Here is a 16,924-nt window from a genome sequence, read left to right on the forward strand (position 1 = left end):
GTGTAAAGGTGTAGGTTGTGTAGTATTTAAGGAAGCCTCTCGTAAGGCTTTAGATATAAAATCCCAATCCCATTTTCTGATTGTATTCTCTCAGCTTCATAAGCTTGTAAGCTTCTGTCCTTTTTCATCAGTTTGTAAACTGCCCTTTATTTCATATATCAAGAAAGTGTGTTTTAGTGGAAGCTTGTTATTTCCTATCCCTTCTCCATTTGTTAGTCCAATTTTATTGAGAGTGAAAGTGAGAGGTGTGATAGAGTTTGTAAACTTATCACCCACATATTTTTGGTATTGAGTTAGTAAACTCTTGTCAATACCAACCAAGGTCACTGTCTTCACCTTCTTTGCCCGAAGGTCAGAATCAATTTCCCCTTCATTTTCTTCTATATTTTTACAGACTGGCTCAATGGGTTCTCCATCTTCCTGTTTATACAAATAAAATAAAAATCGAAAAACGAAAAATGTTACCGAATTGAACAAAAAAAACCACATCATAAAGTATATAAAAAGGAGAGAAATCACCTCCAAAGAACAAATTGAAAAATTATATTCAAAATTTCAAACCCAATAAACCACCCCCATACACACACATGCATTTTCCCCAATTAAGTCGAGCGCTTCTTGAAAATATAACATGAACCCCAGAATTTTCTTCTCAATAATTTTCTCAGCATCCAAACAGAAAATAAGACTAAAGAAAATAATCAGAAAGACGAAAACATACGATATGTATATAAAAAGGATGGAATTTTGCTCTTGAAGACGGTAATCCCGAACCGAACCAAAAGGATTCCTTCATTTTCTTCTATAAAAGCTAAAAGATGCCGTGCATTCCCTCATTTCTATCCAACCTTATCAGCGCTGTTTGGCTCCTCCATTCTCTCTCTAATTGCTTCGAGAGACTACTTTCTCTCTCTTCAATTTTTGTCAACATGAAAGCCTAGCCTCCCCCATTTTTGCTTCATCCCTCTTGCAAACCCTAGCCATGCCTTCCTCTATAAATGAATCCCCCATAAATCATTCACACAGCCATAGGCACCTTCACTGCAACTCAATCCCCCATAAACCACTCACTAAACCATAGCCACCTCCACTGCAATTTAGACTCGAGCTCTCGAGTTCTCTCTCATACCATCATAGACCTTAGCCTCCATTTCTCCTTGAATCTGTGAGGAATGGTCGCTGTTAGAACCTAGAAGCCGCCATCATTGAATATCGCGTCTTCATGAGCTCATTGAGGTCGACGGTGGTTCCTGATCTCAATCTAGTTCTGATCCTTGAGCCTTCGGGAGACAGCGACCATGTCGATGAATTTGAGGAAGGTTGACGAATCCAGAACCGTACCGAAATCCCAAATTTTTTTCGAGAATCCCAAAATTCAGGATTACCGAAATATCGGTTCGGTTTTGGTTTTCAGAATCTCATCTTGAAAAATGTCGGTTCAGGATTTGGGATCCCATTTTAGATACGGGATCCTAAAACGAACCAGCCCTACTTCAATGGGCTGTTGTCTTGGTCCAATTGCCTCAATGATTTTGGGGCGGTAAAGATGTTTTTTTTTTGGTTTTTGGTTGACGCAATTCAAATTCCAATGCTTGGGCATTTGGAGGTCCCCTGGTCTTGCTCTTAGGGTTAATTCTATTTGGTTTGATTTCCAAAACCACTAAAATCGAAAATTGAACCAACCAATTTTAATTCCTTTGTTTTTCGATTCAATTTGTTTCGACTTCGATTCAATATGCTTTTCCTTTTTTTCTTTCTATTTTTGGAACTCACCTCTACTTTTTAGTACTCCACATATAAATTTCTTGTATTTGTATATGATCTTGTTCAATTTTATTCAGTAGTAAAAGTGTTCGAAAAATTAACAATTATATTTTGTGTATGAAGATTTAATGAATATCTGCAATTGTTAAATTTTACATAAAATGTGTACATTGCAACAAGATCCGATCTCATCAATAAATAATAAACGTACATATTCAAAACAAATAAACAAATAAAATGTCCATTAGGGATGAATTCAGCTTGACTTGCAATTCAGCAAGGAGAAATTTTTCAATGTGAAGGGAATACGGTCCAGCACACCAAGTATCATAATACAACGGGTTAGAATTTTTTTCTTTTTTGGATTAATTATAGTTTGGTACCTTGAGGTTGCTTGGTTTTCAACATTTCATACATCAAGTTTTTTCGTCTCAGTCTGGTACCTAAAGTCATAGTTTTGGAACACTTTCATACGTCTGTTAAGCTTTTCATCAGAACTTCCGTTAACTGATGACGTGATGTCCACATGAATAATAATTGGTCGCCATGTATCAATCTGGTGCCTAATGGACATTAAAAAAATTAAAAACTAAAAAAAGTCTTCAAGATCCTTTGTTTTCAATTATCTAATAAATCGCTTAATGAAAGTAGATTATTTTCATTCATTTCCACGATCCCTTCTAGAACCAAACCTGAACCCTTTGATTAACTTGGCCCTCAAGCTCTATTTATTGAATTCCTTTTGAGAATTTCGTTGGGACCTAAAAGAATTCTGCCAATTCCTTCCAACCCCACCCCCCTTATATATATACATACTTTTCTTCCTTTCTCCCATAAAGCCTATTTAAAAAATTAAAATCTAGGGTAAATCTTAGTTTACTACCTTGAGTTTCTTGGTTTTCAACATTTCATACATCAAGTTTTTTTATCCTAGTTTGGTACCTAAAGTGATAATTATTGGACAATTTCATAAATCTGTTAAGCTTTTTGTTAAAATAGCAATTAACCTTTGACGTGATGACCATGTGAACAATGACTAGACACCACAGGTGACACACCCCGACCAAAATCAGGATGTGCTGGCCGTCACGTGAGAGTGACATAACCATGTGCACCGTGCGGAAGCTAAGAATAATAATAAAAGTACGAATAAATAAAAACCAAGCTATACACTAAGTAGATAACATACATGTGCAAGCATTAGTGTGAAAAAAAATATTCAGAGTGCAAAAGACCTAGTGCAGTCTAGGGGAACAAACACTAAATAAGCACACCCAGAGGTGGACCTACACTGGTGATAATCTGTAAGATATGCCGTGAATTCCTCGAGATCCACCAAAAGAGCTATCCAAACTAGAACTTGGAGGGGCACAAAACAAAAAGTGTGAGTGGGCAAAAACAAAGCTTTTCAAATCATTTCATTATCAAAAGTTCTAACCCCTCGCCGTAAAACCTGTATAGTTTTCCATAAAATAGCATATACACATATCTAGATAACATGCTTAGAAATATGCCATGTCGAATGCCTTTACATCAAATGTAAGTACTCAGGTAATAACAATCAATGCCATGTAATCTGTCAGCCAAAGTCACCTAACGTGACCTGTACGGCTGAATCTAGAGCTCAAATCCACCACTCACTAACTATACCTGCACATGAGTCGGAACCACCTAAAGTGGTATGTACGACAAGACTGGGTGTAAATAAATATGCTCAAGTGCTACGATCACGTGAAGACTGGGCGAATAATCGCGGGTCACCTACGAGTCGGAACCACCTATAGTGGTCTGTACGACAGGACTGTGCACCTAACTTGGATTCAAGATAAGCATGTGGTGCGGGAGGTGAACATCACGTGAAAGACTGTGCCCTACTCTGGGCGGGAGCACTAACACCGGGAGTGCAGGTTATGAGCTCTCTATGCATCTCAAATCACTACTAAACACAAACATAAACCATAACTTACCTGACATTTACCTGTGTGTCCGTAGCACCAAACATACATATATGCAAGTACTAATGCGTAAATAAATAGGCAAATGCAATGCATGGCATTTAAAACATATAAACGCTTCATTTCATTTTCTGGGAAAATCACAAGTATATATAGGTATATACGGAAAACCAAAAGCCCACTCACTGGTATGTAAAAGGGTCGTAACCCCCTTGCCTCGAGTGACTGCGCTCGTCCTCTGGATAGGTCTCACCTATATGCGAAACAACTATAAAAACGTTAATTTAAAGCACATAACCAAAACTAGGTAATAACTTCTCATACAATGCTCAAATGGGGTGTGTGAATACACCAACGTGATCTACTCAACCTCACGAACATTCCCATATTTTTAAAATAATTTTTCGACACCTCACGCGCCCCCATGCGCCTGCCAAGGCACGGCCACATGCGCCACCCACACGTAGGCATGTGCCTGGCACACTGACGGCATCAGTTAACGCCGTTAGGAATATTTCGTTAAAACTAATAGATTCTGTTACAGTTGACCTAACACCGTTAAGAATATTCCGTCCAAACTGACAGAATATTCCGTCGTCTTCTTTGGCCAACCGCCGGCGTCGTCGCCGTCACTGGAAAACTGGAAAAACTTCTAAACTTCATTTCTCAATCATTTTTCACCCAAATTTCATGAAATTGGTACCAAAATAAAGCTTACAACTAGAGGAACAAAACCTTACCACTTCCAAGCACTAAAACCAACGGAATCTCGCCGGAAAAACTTCACAAAATCCGGCCAAACCTGCAACTCACGATCCCGACGTCTAAAACCTTCAAACGAACTACCCCGAGCTTCCTAAGGACCTCACCAAGCTTCCTACAACCCTGAAATTCCCAAAAACACATGATTTTACGTGTGCATGAACAGTACCCCGAATTGAACATCTCGGGTTCGACGTGAAAACAAAGGTTTCCTTACCTGAAACGGGTATGGTTGAACTCGTATGAAGCTCACGAACACAATGGTCTAAGTCTCCACCACGATCTACAACGTTTTCGAAGGATTCGGTCTTGTCCGTATAAAGAAGAAAAAGCGAAAGAGAGAGACACACGGGACAGGGCAGAAAATGATAAGAATAGGTGTGGGTGTGTGTGTGTGGTCCAAAAGCAGCCAACCAAACCCCAAAACAACCACACAACGAAACAAAATCAATAGGGGCAAAACCGTCATTTCACACCTATGGTACGAAAAATCCGGGACGGGCTGTCACAACCTACCCACCTTAAAAAATTTCGTCCTGAAATTCATAACAACCACACACACCAACCACTAGCGATCAAAGAACAATCGAGGATACAAATCTCTCATCCGATCTTCTGTCTCCCAGGTAGCCTCCTCCACTGAATGATTCCTCCACAAAACTTTCACCAAATTCACAATCTTGCTCCTCAAAACCTTTTCCTTCCAATCCAGAATCGTTACTGGTTCCTCATCATAAGTCAAATCAGGATTAATTTCTAAGGGTTGAGGAGGTATCACATGTGACGAATCCGCAACATAATGACGAAGCATAGACACGTGAAAAATATTATGCACTTTAGCCAACTCAAAAGGCAACTCAAGCCTGTAAGCCATTTCACCAACTCGCTCAGTGATCATGTATGGCCCAATACTTCAACTGCTGGAAACTCTGCTCACAATTATCATCCCACTCAAATTTAACATTTTTCCTCGTTAACCTTGTCAGTGGTAAAGCAATCACGGGAAAATCCTTCATAAACCGTCGATAATACCCTGCCAAACCAAGGAAACTCCTCACCTCAGTGACGGTTCGTGGTTGCTCCCACATCTCCACTGCTGCAACCTTTTGAGGATCCACCAAGATACCTTGAGCAGAAATGACGTGCCCTAAAAATGCCACTTGATCCAACCAGAATTGACACTTGCTAAACTTAGCATACAGTTGGTGTTCCCTCAACCTTTTCAACACCAAAGTAAGATGTCGAATATGCTTAGATTTAGACTTAGAGTACACCAAAATATCGTCAATGAAGACAATAACAAACCTATCCAAATACGGCTGAAATACTCGGTTCATCAAATCCATAAAAGCTGCTGGTGCATTCATCAATCCAGATGGCATAACCAAAAACTCGTAATGACCATAACGAGTCCTGAAAGCTGTCTTAGGGACATCCTCCCTACTGATCTTCAACTGATAATATCCAGACCTCAAGTCAATCTTGAAGAATACACAAGCACCCCGAAGCTGATCAAACAAATCATCAATACGCGGCAATGGATAACGGTTTTTAATCGTTACCCGATTCAATTGCCGGTAATCAATACATAGCCTCAAAGTTTCGTCTTTCTTTCTCACAAACAACACTGGAGCTCCTCAAGGTGAAGTACTAGGATGAATAAAACCTTTATCCATTAATTCCTGCAACTATGCTTTCAATTCCCTCAATTCAGCAGGAGCCATATGATAAGGAGTCAAGGATATAAGATTAGTACCTGGAAGCAAATCAATGGTGAACTCCACATCTCGGTCTGGCGGTAACCCAGGTAAATCATCAGGAAAATGTCTGACTACCCTTACATCCTCCACACTACTAGGAGCAACATCGTTCAGCACCACATGAGCTAAGTATCCCTAGCAACCCTTCGATAACAACCTTTTTGCTCGCATAGCAGAAATAACGCCATGTCTCACCCCACTCTGCTCACCCACAAAAGTAACCACAGGTAATCTAGGACGACAGAAGGTAACTATTTTCCTGTAACAATCAATATTGGCACGATTGAAATGCAACCAATCTATGCCCAAAATCACATCAAAGTCAACAATATCTAACGGAATAAGATCAGCTGGCATAACAACATCCTCCACCATCATTGGACATCCTGGATACACACAATCAACAATACATCTCTCCCCTTTAGGCATAGCAAACTCTAAATCATACCCTAGAGGTGTAGCGTGAGGTTGCGTCACTTGAGCAAATGTATGAGAAATAACAGAATGTGTAGCACCACAGTCAATCAATACTCTAGCAAAATAACCAAGGATATTTAACGTACCCATGATCAAGTCTGGATTATTTTGAGCATCCTGCAGAGAAATATTGTGAATACGCCCCTGGGTTTGCTGTCATCCACCACGACCTCTACTAATCTGACCACTATGACTCTGTGCACTACACCCCTGACTAGGCTGACCAGACTGTCTTGAAGACTCTGCACTACTAGCAGCAATCTCCCCCTGCTGAGGTTGTCCTCCCTGGTACCACTGAGATCCACCCGTTGGAACTGGAGGATACGACATATAGCCACCAGAATACTGGGGATACCCACTCTGAGAATATGGATCCTGGGGATATGGATATTGTCTTAGGGCATAAGGAATAGCATCTCCCTGATAATAATAGGCACCACCATGATCTGTCTGCCCATAACTACCAGGGTCAGGAACCTGTTGGATCGGCGCAGGTGGTGGCAAGAAAGACTGTTGGGGCCTCTACTGACTCTGGGGACAATTTGCAGCCTGATGTCCCATCTGCCCACAAGTGAAACAACCACTGTTGCCTCTCCTACACTCTCCAAAATGTCGATTATTACATTTGCGACAAACCGGAGCTCTTTCTCTACCAGCATCACCCTGCCTCTGGCCTTTAGTACCCCTAGCAAATCTACCACCACGACCCTGACCAGTGGCACCAAAACCACCGCTAGAAGAACTAGAACTGGTTCCACCTCGCTTAAAGCTCTGGGTCTTGCGAGATTTGAGCGATGCCTGACCCTTGCCCTTGTCATCTTTTCTCTGGTTACCATCTTTTTCTTCCTCCTCACTCTCGCTGGGCATATTCTCGGAATCCTCAATCCTCAACAGAATCTCATAGAACTCCTGGTAAGTGTCACAAGGGGTAGTGGTCGCCATAGAACGCCACTTCTTCTTAGTATCCAAATGGAAACGACGAAGCATCTCCGTCGGATTGGCAACAACGTCCGGATAATAACAGGATAAATTAGTAAATCTTCGATAATACTCATTCGCTATCAACTTTCCTTGCCTCAACTCAGTGAGTTCCTGCTTTTTGCGATTAATGTACTCAGGAGGCATGAACCTTTTCCGAAACAACTCTCTGAACACCTCTCAATCAGTCATCTCCTCTGGGGACAAACGACGAACTTTCTGCTCCCACCAAGATGCAGATTCCTTACCCAAGAACCAAGATGTCGTCTCAACCCACTTCTTAACAAGGAGATTCCCCTGATTATGCAGTACATGAAAGGTCTTTTCAATATGTTCCAGCCACTGCTCAGCTCCCTCAAAACCCTCGAACTTATCAAGCTTCAAATTGTACATAGTCTCCAGATGAGTCCTCTGGGGAGGACGGAGCGTCGATTGAATGGCAGTGGCGATAGCTTCCCCCAGTTGAGCTACATTGAGGAAACTAGGCTCAGTAGAGCGACATGGTTCCCTACGAGGTGGCATAGTTCTGATAGAAGACACTAAAATACTTAGAACACTCACAAAAATACAGGACTGCTAAACTTATGCTCTGATACCAAACTGACATACCCCGACCGAAATCAGGGCGTGCTGCCCGTCACGTGAGAGTGACGTAACCATGTGCACCGTGCGGAAGCTAAGAATAATAATAAAAGTACGAATAAATAAAAACCAAGCTATACACTAAGTAGATAACATACATATGCAAGCGTAAGTGTGAAAAATAATATTTAGAGCGTAAAAGACCTAGTGCAGTCCAGGGGAACAAACACTAAATAAGCACACCTAGAGGTGGTCCTACGCTGGTGATAATCTGTCAGATATGCCGTGAATTCCTCGAGAGCCACCAAAAGAGTTATCTAAACTAGAACCTAGAGGGGCGCAAAACAGAAAGTGTGAGTGGGCAAAAACAAAGCTTTTCAAATCATTTCATTATCAAAAGTTCTAACCCCTCGCCATAAAACCTGTATAGTTTCCTAGAAAATAGCATATGCACATATATAGATAACATGCTTAGAAATATGCCATGTCGAATGCCTCTACATCAAATGTAAGTACTCAGGTAATAACAATCAATGCCATGTAATCTGTCAGCCGGAGTCACCTAACGTGACCTATACGGCTGAATCTAGAGCTCAAATCCACCACTCACTAACTATACCTGCACACGAGTCGGAACCACCTAAAGTGGTCTGTACGACAGGACTAGGTGTAAATAAATATGCTCAAGTGCTACAATCACGTGAAGACTGGGCGAATAATCGCGGGTCACCTACGAGTCGGAACCACCTATAGTGGTCTGTATGACAGGACTGTGCACCTAACTTGGATCCAAGATGAGCGTGTGGTGCGGGAGGTGAACATCACGTGAAGGATTGTGCCCTACTCTGGGCAGGAGCACTAACACCGGGGGTGCAGGTTATGAGCTCTCTATGCATCTCAAATCACTATTAAACACAAACATAAACCATAACTTACCTGACACTTACCTATGCGTCCATAGCACCAAACATACATATATGCAAGTACTAATGCATAAATAAATAGGCAAACGCAATGCATGGCATTTAAAACATATAAACGCTTCATTTCATTTTCTGGGAAAATCACAAGTATATATAGGTATGTACGGAAAACCAAAAGCCCACTCACTGGTATGTAGAAGGATCGTAACCCCCTTGCCTCGAGTGACTACGCTCGTCCTCGGGATAGGTTTCACCTATATGCGAAACAATTATAAAAACGTTAATTTAAAGCACATAACCAAAACTAGGTAATAACTTCTCATACAATACTCAAATGGGGTGTGTGAATACACCAACGTGGTCTACTCAACCTCACGAACATCCCCATATTTTTAAAATAATTTTTCGACGCCTCACGTGCCCCCACACGCCGGCCAAGGCACGGCCACATGCGCCGCCCACGCGCAGGCATGTGCCTGGCACACTGACGGCGTCAGCTAACGCCGTCAGGAATATTTCGTGAAAACTAACAGATTCCGTTACAGTTAACCTAAGGTCGTTAGGAATATTCCGTCCAAACTGACAGAATATTACGTTGTCTTCTCTGACCAACCTCCGGCGCCATCGCCGTCGTCGTCGCCGGAAAACTGGAAAAACTTCCAAACTTCATTTGTCACTCGTTTTTCACCCAAATTTAATGAATTTGGTACCAAAATGAAGCTTACAACTAGAGGAATAAAACCTTACCACTTCCAAGCACTAAAATCAACGGAATCTCGCTGGAAAAACTTCACAAAATCCGGCCAAACCTGCAACTCACGATACCGACATCCAAAACCTTCAAATGAAACACCTTGAGCTTCCTAAGGACTTCACTAAGATTCCTACAACCCTAAAATTCCCAAAAACACATGATTTTACGTGTGCATGAACAGTACCCTGAATTGAACATATCGGGTTTGACGTGAAAACAAAGGTTTCCTTACCTGAAACGGGTATGGTTGAACTCGTATGAAGCTCACGAACACAATGGTCTAAGTCTCCACCACGATCTACAACGTTTTCGAAGGATTCGGTCTTGTCCGTAAGAATAAGAAAAAGGGAAAGAGAGATAGACACACGGGACAGGGCAGAAAATGATAAGAATGGGTGTGGGTGTGTGTGTGTGGTCCAAAAGCAGCCAACCAAGCCCCAAAACAACCACACAACGAAACAAATCACTAAGGGCAAAATCGTCATTTCACACCTACGGTACGAAAAATCCGGGACGGGCTGTCACAACAAGTACATTAAAAATTAAAAATTAAAAAATAAAAAATAAATTAGGGGATTGAAAACACCTAGTTCCTAATACAAGAATTTGTTCCCGAACCGGCAACCCAATTGCTAGGAAAACGAGATGGACCCCCTTCCTGGGTTCGCGGTTGGAGTAGTCAATGCAGGTGAGCAAGACGAGATCACTGGAAGTGTTGGCGACGAGAAGGAGGAGCTATGGAGGGGTGTCGATGCGGAGATCGACGAAGTACTGTCCAAAACCCCAAAATTAAATCCCTTATGTCCACAAAGCAACCAACGCCCTCCGTTAATTTCCCTCTCTCTATAGCTTTCACCACCAAGCCCCGACCCAACCTTGCGAAGCATCCCTAAAATGGGTATGGGAACCTCGTTTTTATGGGTTAATTTTTTAATGTCCACTGGGGCTCATATTTACATATGACATCCAATCATTGTCTGCGTAGATGTCACGTCATCAGTTAACGAAGTTTCTGATAAAAAACTTAACAAATGTATAAAAGTATCCTAGAATTATGACTTTAGGTACCAGATCGGGACGAAAAAAATTTGATTATGAAATGTTGAAAATAAAAAAATTTCAGGATAGTAAACTGAGATTAACCTTTTTTTTATTTTTTATTTTTTATTTTTTAGTTTTTAAAATTTTTAATATTCACGCGGGTTCTAGATTAATACATGGCGCCCAGTCATTGTTCACGTAGGCGTCACGTCATAGATTAACTGATGTTTTAACAGAAAAAACTTAACATATGTATGAAACTAGCTAAAAATTAATACTTTAGGTTCCAAACTGGGATAAAAAAAACTTGATCAATGAAATATTGAAAACCAAGAAATTTCATAATAGTAAATTGAGATTAATCATTTTTTAAATTTCTAACCAATTGTATTATTATATTTAATGTTTCGAGCCTTATTCTTGACGTATAAAAAAATAAAATTGTCAAGCAACCAAGAAGAAAACACCTGTCGGCATCAGCAAGTTGACACCTTTCCTATACCCTTTAAAAACTATTTTTATACTCCCAGACTAACCCCACGAATATTCTTAATAAAAGAGATGGATTGCTTACCCTTCCATTTTCATACTTTTCTTATACTCTTTTGTGATGTGTGATCACGACTAAGGTACGTTAATATTTTATATTAATTTTTTATAAAAATAATAAAACAAAAAGTAATATTAATATAAAATATTAACATGACTTAATCGTAAGCACACAAATAGAAAGATATGTAAAAAATATGGAAATGAGAAAGCAAACAATCCTACTCGCTTAATAAAACCCTATAGAGTTACCTTATTATCCCTATCATCCTACAAAATCCCCTTCCCAAAAAACGGAAGTACATCCCTCTCCCTCTTCTCTCGAGTGAATGGAGAAAGGTGAGGGCTCAATGGCCGAGCAAGACGAGGCGGAGGAAACCCAGCACCACCTCACCCTCCCGTCCGGGTTGACTCAGGACGAGTTCGACGAGTTGAAGCAGTTCGTCAACGAATTCCACAGGTACCAGGTGGGCCCCGGAAAATGTTCTTCCCTACTTGCGCAACGCGTGCACGCGCCACCCGACACCGTGTGGTCTCTGGTGCGGCGCTTCGACCAGCCCCAGACCTACAAGCACTTCATCCGGAGCTGTAACGTGAAGGAAGGCTTTAAAATGACCGTCGGGTGCACCAGGGACGTCAATGTTATCTCCGGCCTACCGGCTGCCACCAGCACCGAGCGCCTCGACTTACTCGACGAAGACCGCCACGTCACCGGTTTCAGTATCATTGGGGGCGAGCACCGCCTCAGGAATTACCGGTCCGTGACGACCGTGCATGGGTTTGACCGTGACGGAAGGATCTGGACCGTTGTTTTGGAATCCTACGTCGTCGATGTGCCCGAGGGGAATTCCGAGGAGGACACGCGTCTCTTCGCGGATACTGTTGTCAAGTTGAATCTCCAGAAGCTGGCGTCGGTCACCGAAGGCCTGGCGGGCAACGGTGGATGCTAAATCTCAGGTGATGCGAGAAAATTTAACACGAATTAACAAATAAAAAAAAACAGGAATGGAAATGTTTGTATTTTTATTTTTAATTTGTGCTTTGTTCTGAATTTTCTATTTTATCTTTTTTTTTTAATTTGTAAATTCGCCTCCCATGTAATCCCCAAAATATCCTTGGTTTTAAATGATTGTCCGGGATGCCATGCTTTTGGTAAGGTCGGAATTGTGAGGACAGGGAAAGGGTATTTGAGTCAATGCGTACGTAAAGAAATGTGAATATTTGATTTGTCATTTGGGTTGTGTGGGCGGAGAGATTTTTCCAAGCGATCGGTACACGGAATAATATAATACGTGTCATTAAATAAATAGTAAGAAATGTGTGCTAAAAAGTTAATAATTTAAAAAATAAAATTTTTTGTAATTTTTATTAAAATATGTAATGTATCATATGTGTTTTCGTTATAACTAAAAATTTCTCGTGTAGGCGGACTCAAGTCTGACGAGCAAGTTTGCTCATAAAAAAAAAAAAAAAAAAAAAAAAGGGTTTGAAGTACAAGTTAATAAATAGATTAATGGAAAAGGGGTCACAATCGTAGTTGCTAGTTTAATCCCGCCCTATAAATAAATGCATAAAAGAAATTGGAATCTATGCTGTTGACTTTATGTAAGAATCCAATTGCCATAAATGGGGCTTTTTGTTACTCCAAGTTTCCCATCACAATTTACAATGCACTAACCGTTCACTTTGGTTTTTTTTTTTTTTAAATAAACAATATTATCTACGTAAAAGAAGGAAAAAATATGCTTAATTTTACAATAAATTAAGAATAATATTGTTCAAACTCGTATTTGACAATAATCGAATCTAAAACTTCTCGTCTAATCCAAATCAGCTACAACTAAACGAAACCAAAAGCAAAGCTTGAAGGCTCAATTCCTAACTGCTACAACTAAATCTAAGGTTACAAATGAAATGAAATACTACTAAACTGTAGTACTAAGTATTAAGTGGGGACACTTCATTCTATTTAAATGTTAATAATATATATATATATATATATATATATATATATATATATATATATGGGTTGTAGGCTTGTAGCTATCGTAGTTATCAAGTTCAATGTATCTCGGGGCAGGGGTAAGCATTGGTTTTATCTCAAAACCAAACACCAAATTAGTTGCTTGTAGTTCCCTTTCGAGTTGACAAACATAGTTAACTTTTTAGGGTCAAAGCCAACTGGTCACCGATAGTATATCCCCGACCACCGGTGCGCATTGCAAAGTTTATTATTTATATAAGAAAATTAATGAAAAGAGTTGAAAAACTTTGAATTTTAATGATAAGGACAAATAAATGGTAAAATAAATAGTACCATGATTGATTTTTTAGTATAAAAATATGATTTTTCGTTAAAGTAACCAATAACAAGAACTTTTCGTTAAAATTCCTTATTTATATTAACTGTATATTTCTTACCTATTACTTGTAAATTGTTTTTTCAGTGTGGGATTTTTAATTTTTTACAAAACCGAAAATCAAGTCAAAGTAAACATTTGTTACTGTTTCTTTTTAAATTTTACTATTACTAAGAGGATGAGAGAAAGTTCGAAGCTATTATGATTAATTTAGAAAATTAGTGAGTTTTAAATCCAAGACACGTGTGGAGAAAATAACATACAATCAAGCACATGTAAAATCCCATTAAGCCACTAATGTGACAGTGCTCATCGATAAGGATCAATAGTAAATTGTTATAGCATGACAGATTTATAATGATATTACATTTGATAACTCAAATTCGCCTCTAACGAGAACGTAAAGCTTAACTATTCTTTTATCGTCTTAAACTCAAAAGGGGAGCTATTATCAAGGCCCCTAAAACTCGCCTTGTATTCTCCATTTGTTTTTGAAAAATCATCTGAGAAGAATTACATTTGGAGAGTGCCAATACTTGTGGGTGTACCGAATGGGAGAACTATTCCATGGCCTAGGAATTTGCATAATGGCAGCTAATGGGAAAAATCTTCCATGACCTAGTAATTTGCATGTTGGTGGTTGGCATTTATCAGCACTAGTCACACTCCTATGCTGCTTTCCAAATCCAGTCATTGTCACTTGTCATCGCGTTTGGACTTTGGACTGATGGCGTTTTTTTCTTTCGGAAAAATTATAGTAATGGTGTTGTCTGTTATCCAAAAAAAAAAAAAAAACAAAGAAAATTATAGTAATGGTTTCAACTTTAACGCAATTGAAGCAATAGTATTGTAATTAAAAATTCATAACTATTGGTCCTTTAATTCATCAAAACATGCATCTATAATTTTTTTCGTCAACTCAGTCAAAATGTCGTCAAAATGAGTCATGTTGGAAGAACCATTGCTACAATTAGGTTAAAGTTGATGGATTAATGCTCCACTTGGGTTAAAGTTGAGAAACAATTTCTCTAATTGGGTTAAAGTTGAGGGATCAGGGCTACAGTTTTTCTCATTTCATTTTTCATATTTGCTCATTGATTCAGCCTCAAGTGTGTGGCACGTGATTCATTTTGACAGAAGTTCTAACGGAATTGACGAAAAGGACCATAGCTGGACGTTTTGAAGTAAAAGGGACCAATGATCATGAATTTTTAGTTAATAGACTATTACAACAATTAAATTAAAATTGAAAAACTATTGCTACAATTTCCTCTTTTTCTTCGTGAGGTTAATCTGTTTTTCTTTTATTTTATTTTTTCTTCAAATTTTGAGGTCTGTTTTAGATCAAATCCTCGGAAATTTTCAAATGTATTATTGAAACCTTTACAAAGTGGGAGTTCTACTATACTATAGACTCATACTTTGCGTTTTTTAAATTGATAAATCTTTGTTTGAAAATATTTTATTATAATGTTTAAAATACTGATGAATTTTTGTTTGAAATACTAAGTTTTAATGATTAAAACATCCAGAATATCTTATACTTTACTGAATTGTGAAATTTTTGGTGTGGTTAATAACAACAGAATCTTTCCCTACAGAGAAAGTACTGCCGCTATTGCTAATTTGTTATAGTGGGAATCCAGATATGGAAGCCAAATAATAGTGCCGAAAAGAGATTTGCCCATATATGGTTATGGTAGTACCTGAACCTGATACTACTATAGGAGAAACCTTTCATTGAGTTGGGGATACGATTCGATACACTTAAAAAAAGCATTTGAACATAAAAATTGGTTAAATGTTGTCTCTGGAATTTGGCGGCGCAAATCAATATTGTCCTTATGTTAGGGTTTTGTCAAAGGTTTTGTTTGTCTTCAATAGTTCAACTTACTAAGTAATTCAACTTTTTTTTTTCTTGTTTTCATTAAAGGTCATTTATTACGGCAAGTGATGAATTGTCTTGATGATTAGACATTCCTATTTATTCTACTGCATTCTAAATTTAAACCCGCCTACCTACCTGTACTAAATAAATAAAAACTCCATTATAACAATGGACAAGAAAACTCATATGAACAGTCTATCACAGTCAGGAGTAGTATAGAGATTATGAGAAGTCAATCCAATTGTTGTATATATAAATTTGTTATTGCTTGGTAGGTTGATAGTGGTGGGGTAACGTTGAACTCATATATAAACGAGACAAGTAGGATTATTAACTACTAATGTCAATGTCATGTGAGGTTGAGGTGACGAGAAATGGGATTGGAACGTATCTGAAATTGTCAGTGAATTGGTGAGTTAGATGTTTGGCATGGTACTATATAGTATATGAATGGATAATGTTAGGATATGTTATGATTAAATATCGACGAACTAATTTGTGAGCATGCTGACTTTCCTATTTCAAGTGTTGATTAATATACAACATCAATAATGCCACATGTTATGATAAATATATGCGCAATCTATCATATTCTACACTACATCTTAATACTACGTGATAATACTTTGAAGCAAAAAATAATCTTAAAAATCTTGAGGACAACGCATAGACCTTTTTTTTTTTTATGAAGAATACGAGATTGCCCTCATTACATTGGCATGGCACACAAATATTCCTATGCACAACTCAATATCTTTGGAGGTCCAAACAACTGACTATAATTGCTCAAAACTCTCCTACTCGTGGTGTGACATCCCGTCCCGAAAATATTGAAAACTCATGTGTGAAATGACTACTTTGCCCCTAGTTAGTTTCTTTTACGTTTATTGGTTGTTTTGTGTGGTGTTGGCATGTGTTGGGCCACACACTCACACTGTCACTCTCCCTAACCCTCTGTCCCTTTCCCTGTCTCTCTCCCGAGCTCCCTTTCTTCCCATTTCCCTTGAAAACGTACGGACATTCACCAAAACCCAGCAAACACCCACAGATCGAGGGAACTAAGACCACATTCGTGATCGTGAGGCTCGTGGGAGTCCAGTCGTACCATTTTCAGGTAAGGTTATCATCGTT

The 16,924-nt window shown here is 39.1% G+C and overlaps 2 protein-coding genes across 2 annotated transcripts; one reads left to right on the forward strand and one right to left on the reverse strand.

Moving 5' to 3' along the window:
* Positions 1 to 6,874: 6,874 nt before the first annotated feature.
* On the reverse strand, positions 6,875 to 7,843 carry LOC125472281. The gene is made up of 2 exons (XM_048573509.1): positions 7,355 to 7,843; positions 6,875 to 7,138 (listed from the first exon to the last, which is right to left on the reverse strand). The coding sequence occupies exons 1-2, from the start codon at positions 7,841 to 7,843 to the stop codon at positions 6,875 to 6,877; spliced, it is 753 nt and encodes a 250-aa protein (XP_048429466.1).
* Positions 7,844 to 11,799: 3,956 nt separating this feature from the next.
* Positions 11,800 to 12,701, forward strand: LOC103939055 (abscisic acid receptor PYR1). The gene has a single exon (XM_009349109.3). It carries the CDS (start codon positions 11,875 to 11,877, stop codon positions 12,493 to 12,495), a length of 621 nt encoding a protein of 206 aa, XP_009347384.2. The 5' UTR covers positions 11,800 to 11,874; the 3' UTR covers positions 12,496 to 12,701.
* The last annotated feature ends 4,223 nt before the right edge of the window (positions 12,702 to 16,924 follow it).

Source organism: the organism of the source record quoted next, unplaced genomic scaffold, assembly GCF_019419815.1.
Source record: "Pyrus x bretschneideri cultivar Hongxiangsu unplaced genomic scaffold, Pyrus_bretschneideri_v1 Contig69, whole genome shotgun sequence".
Lineage (NCBI taxonomy): Eukaryota > Viridiplantae > Streptophyta > Magnoliopsida > Rosales > Rosaceae > Pyrus > Pyrus x bretschneideri.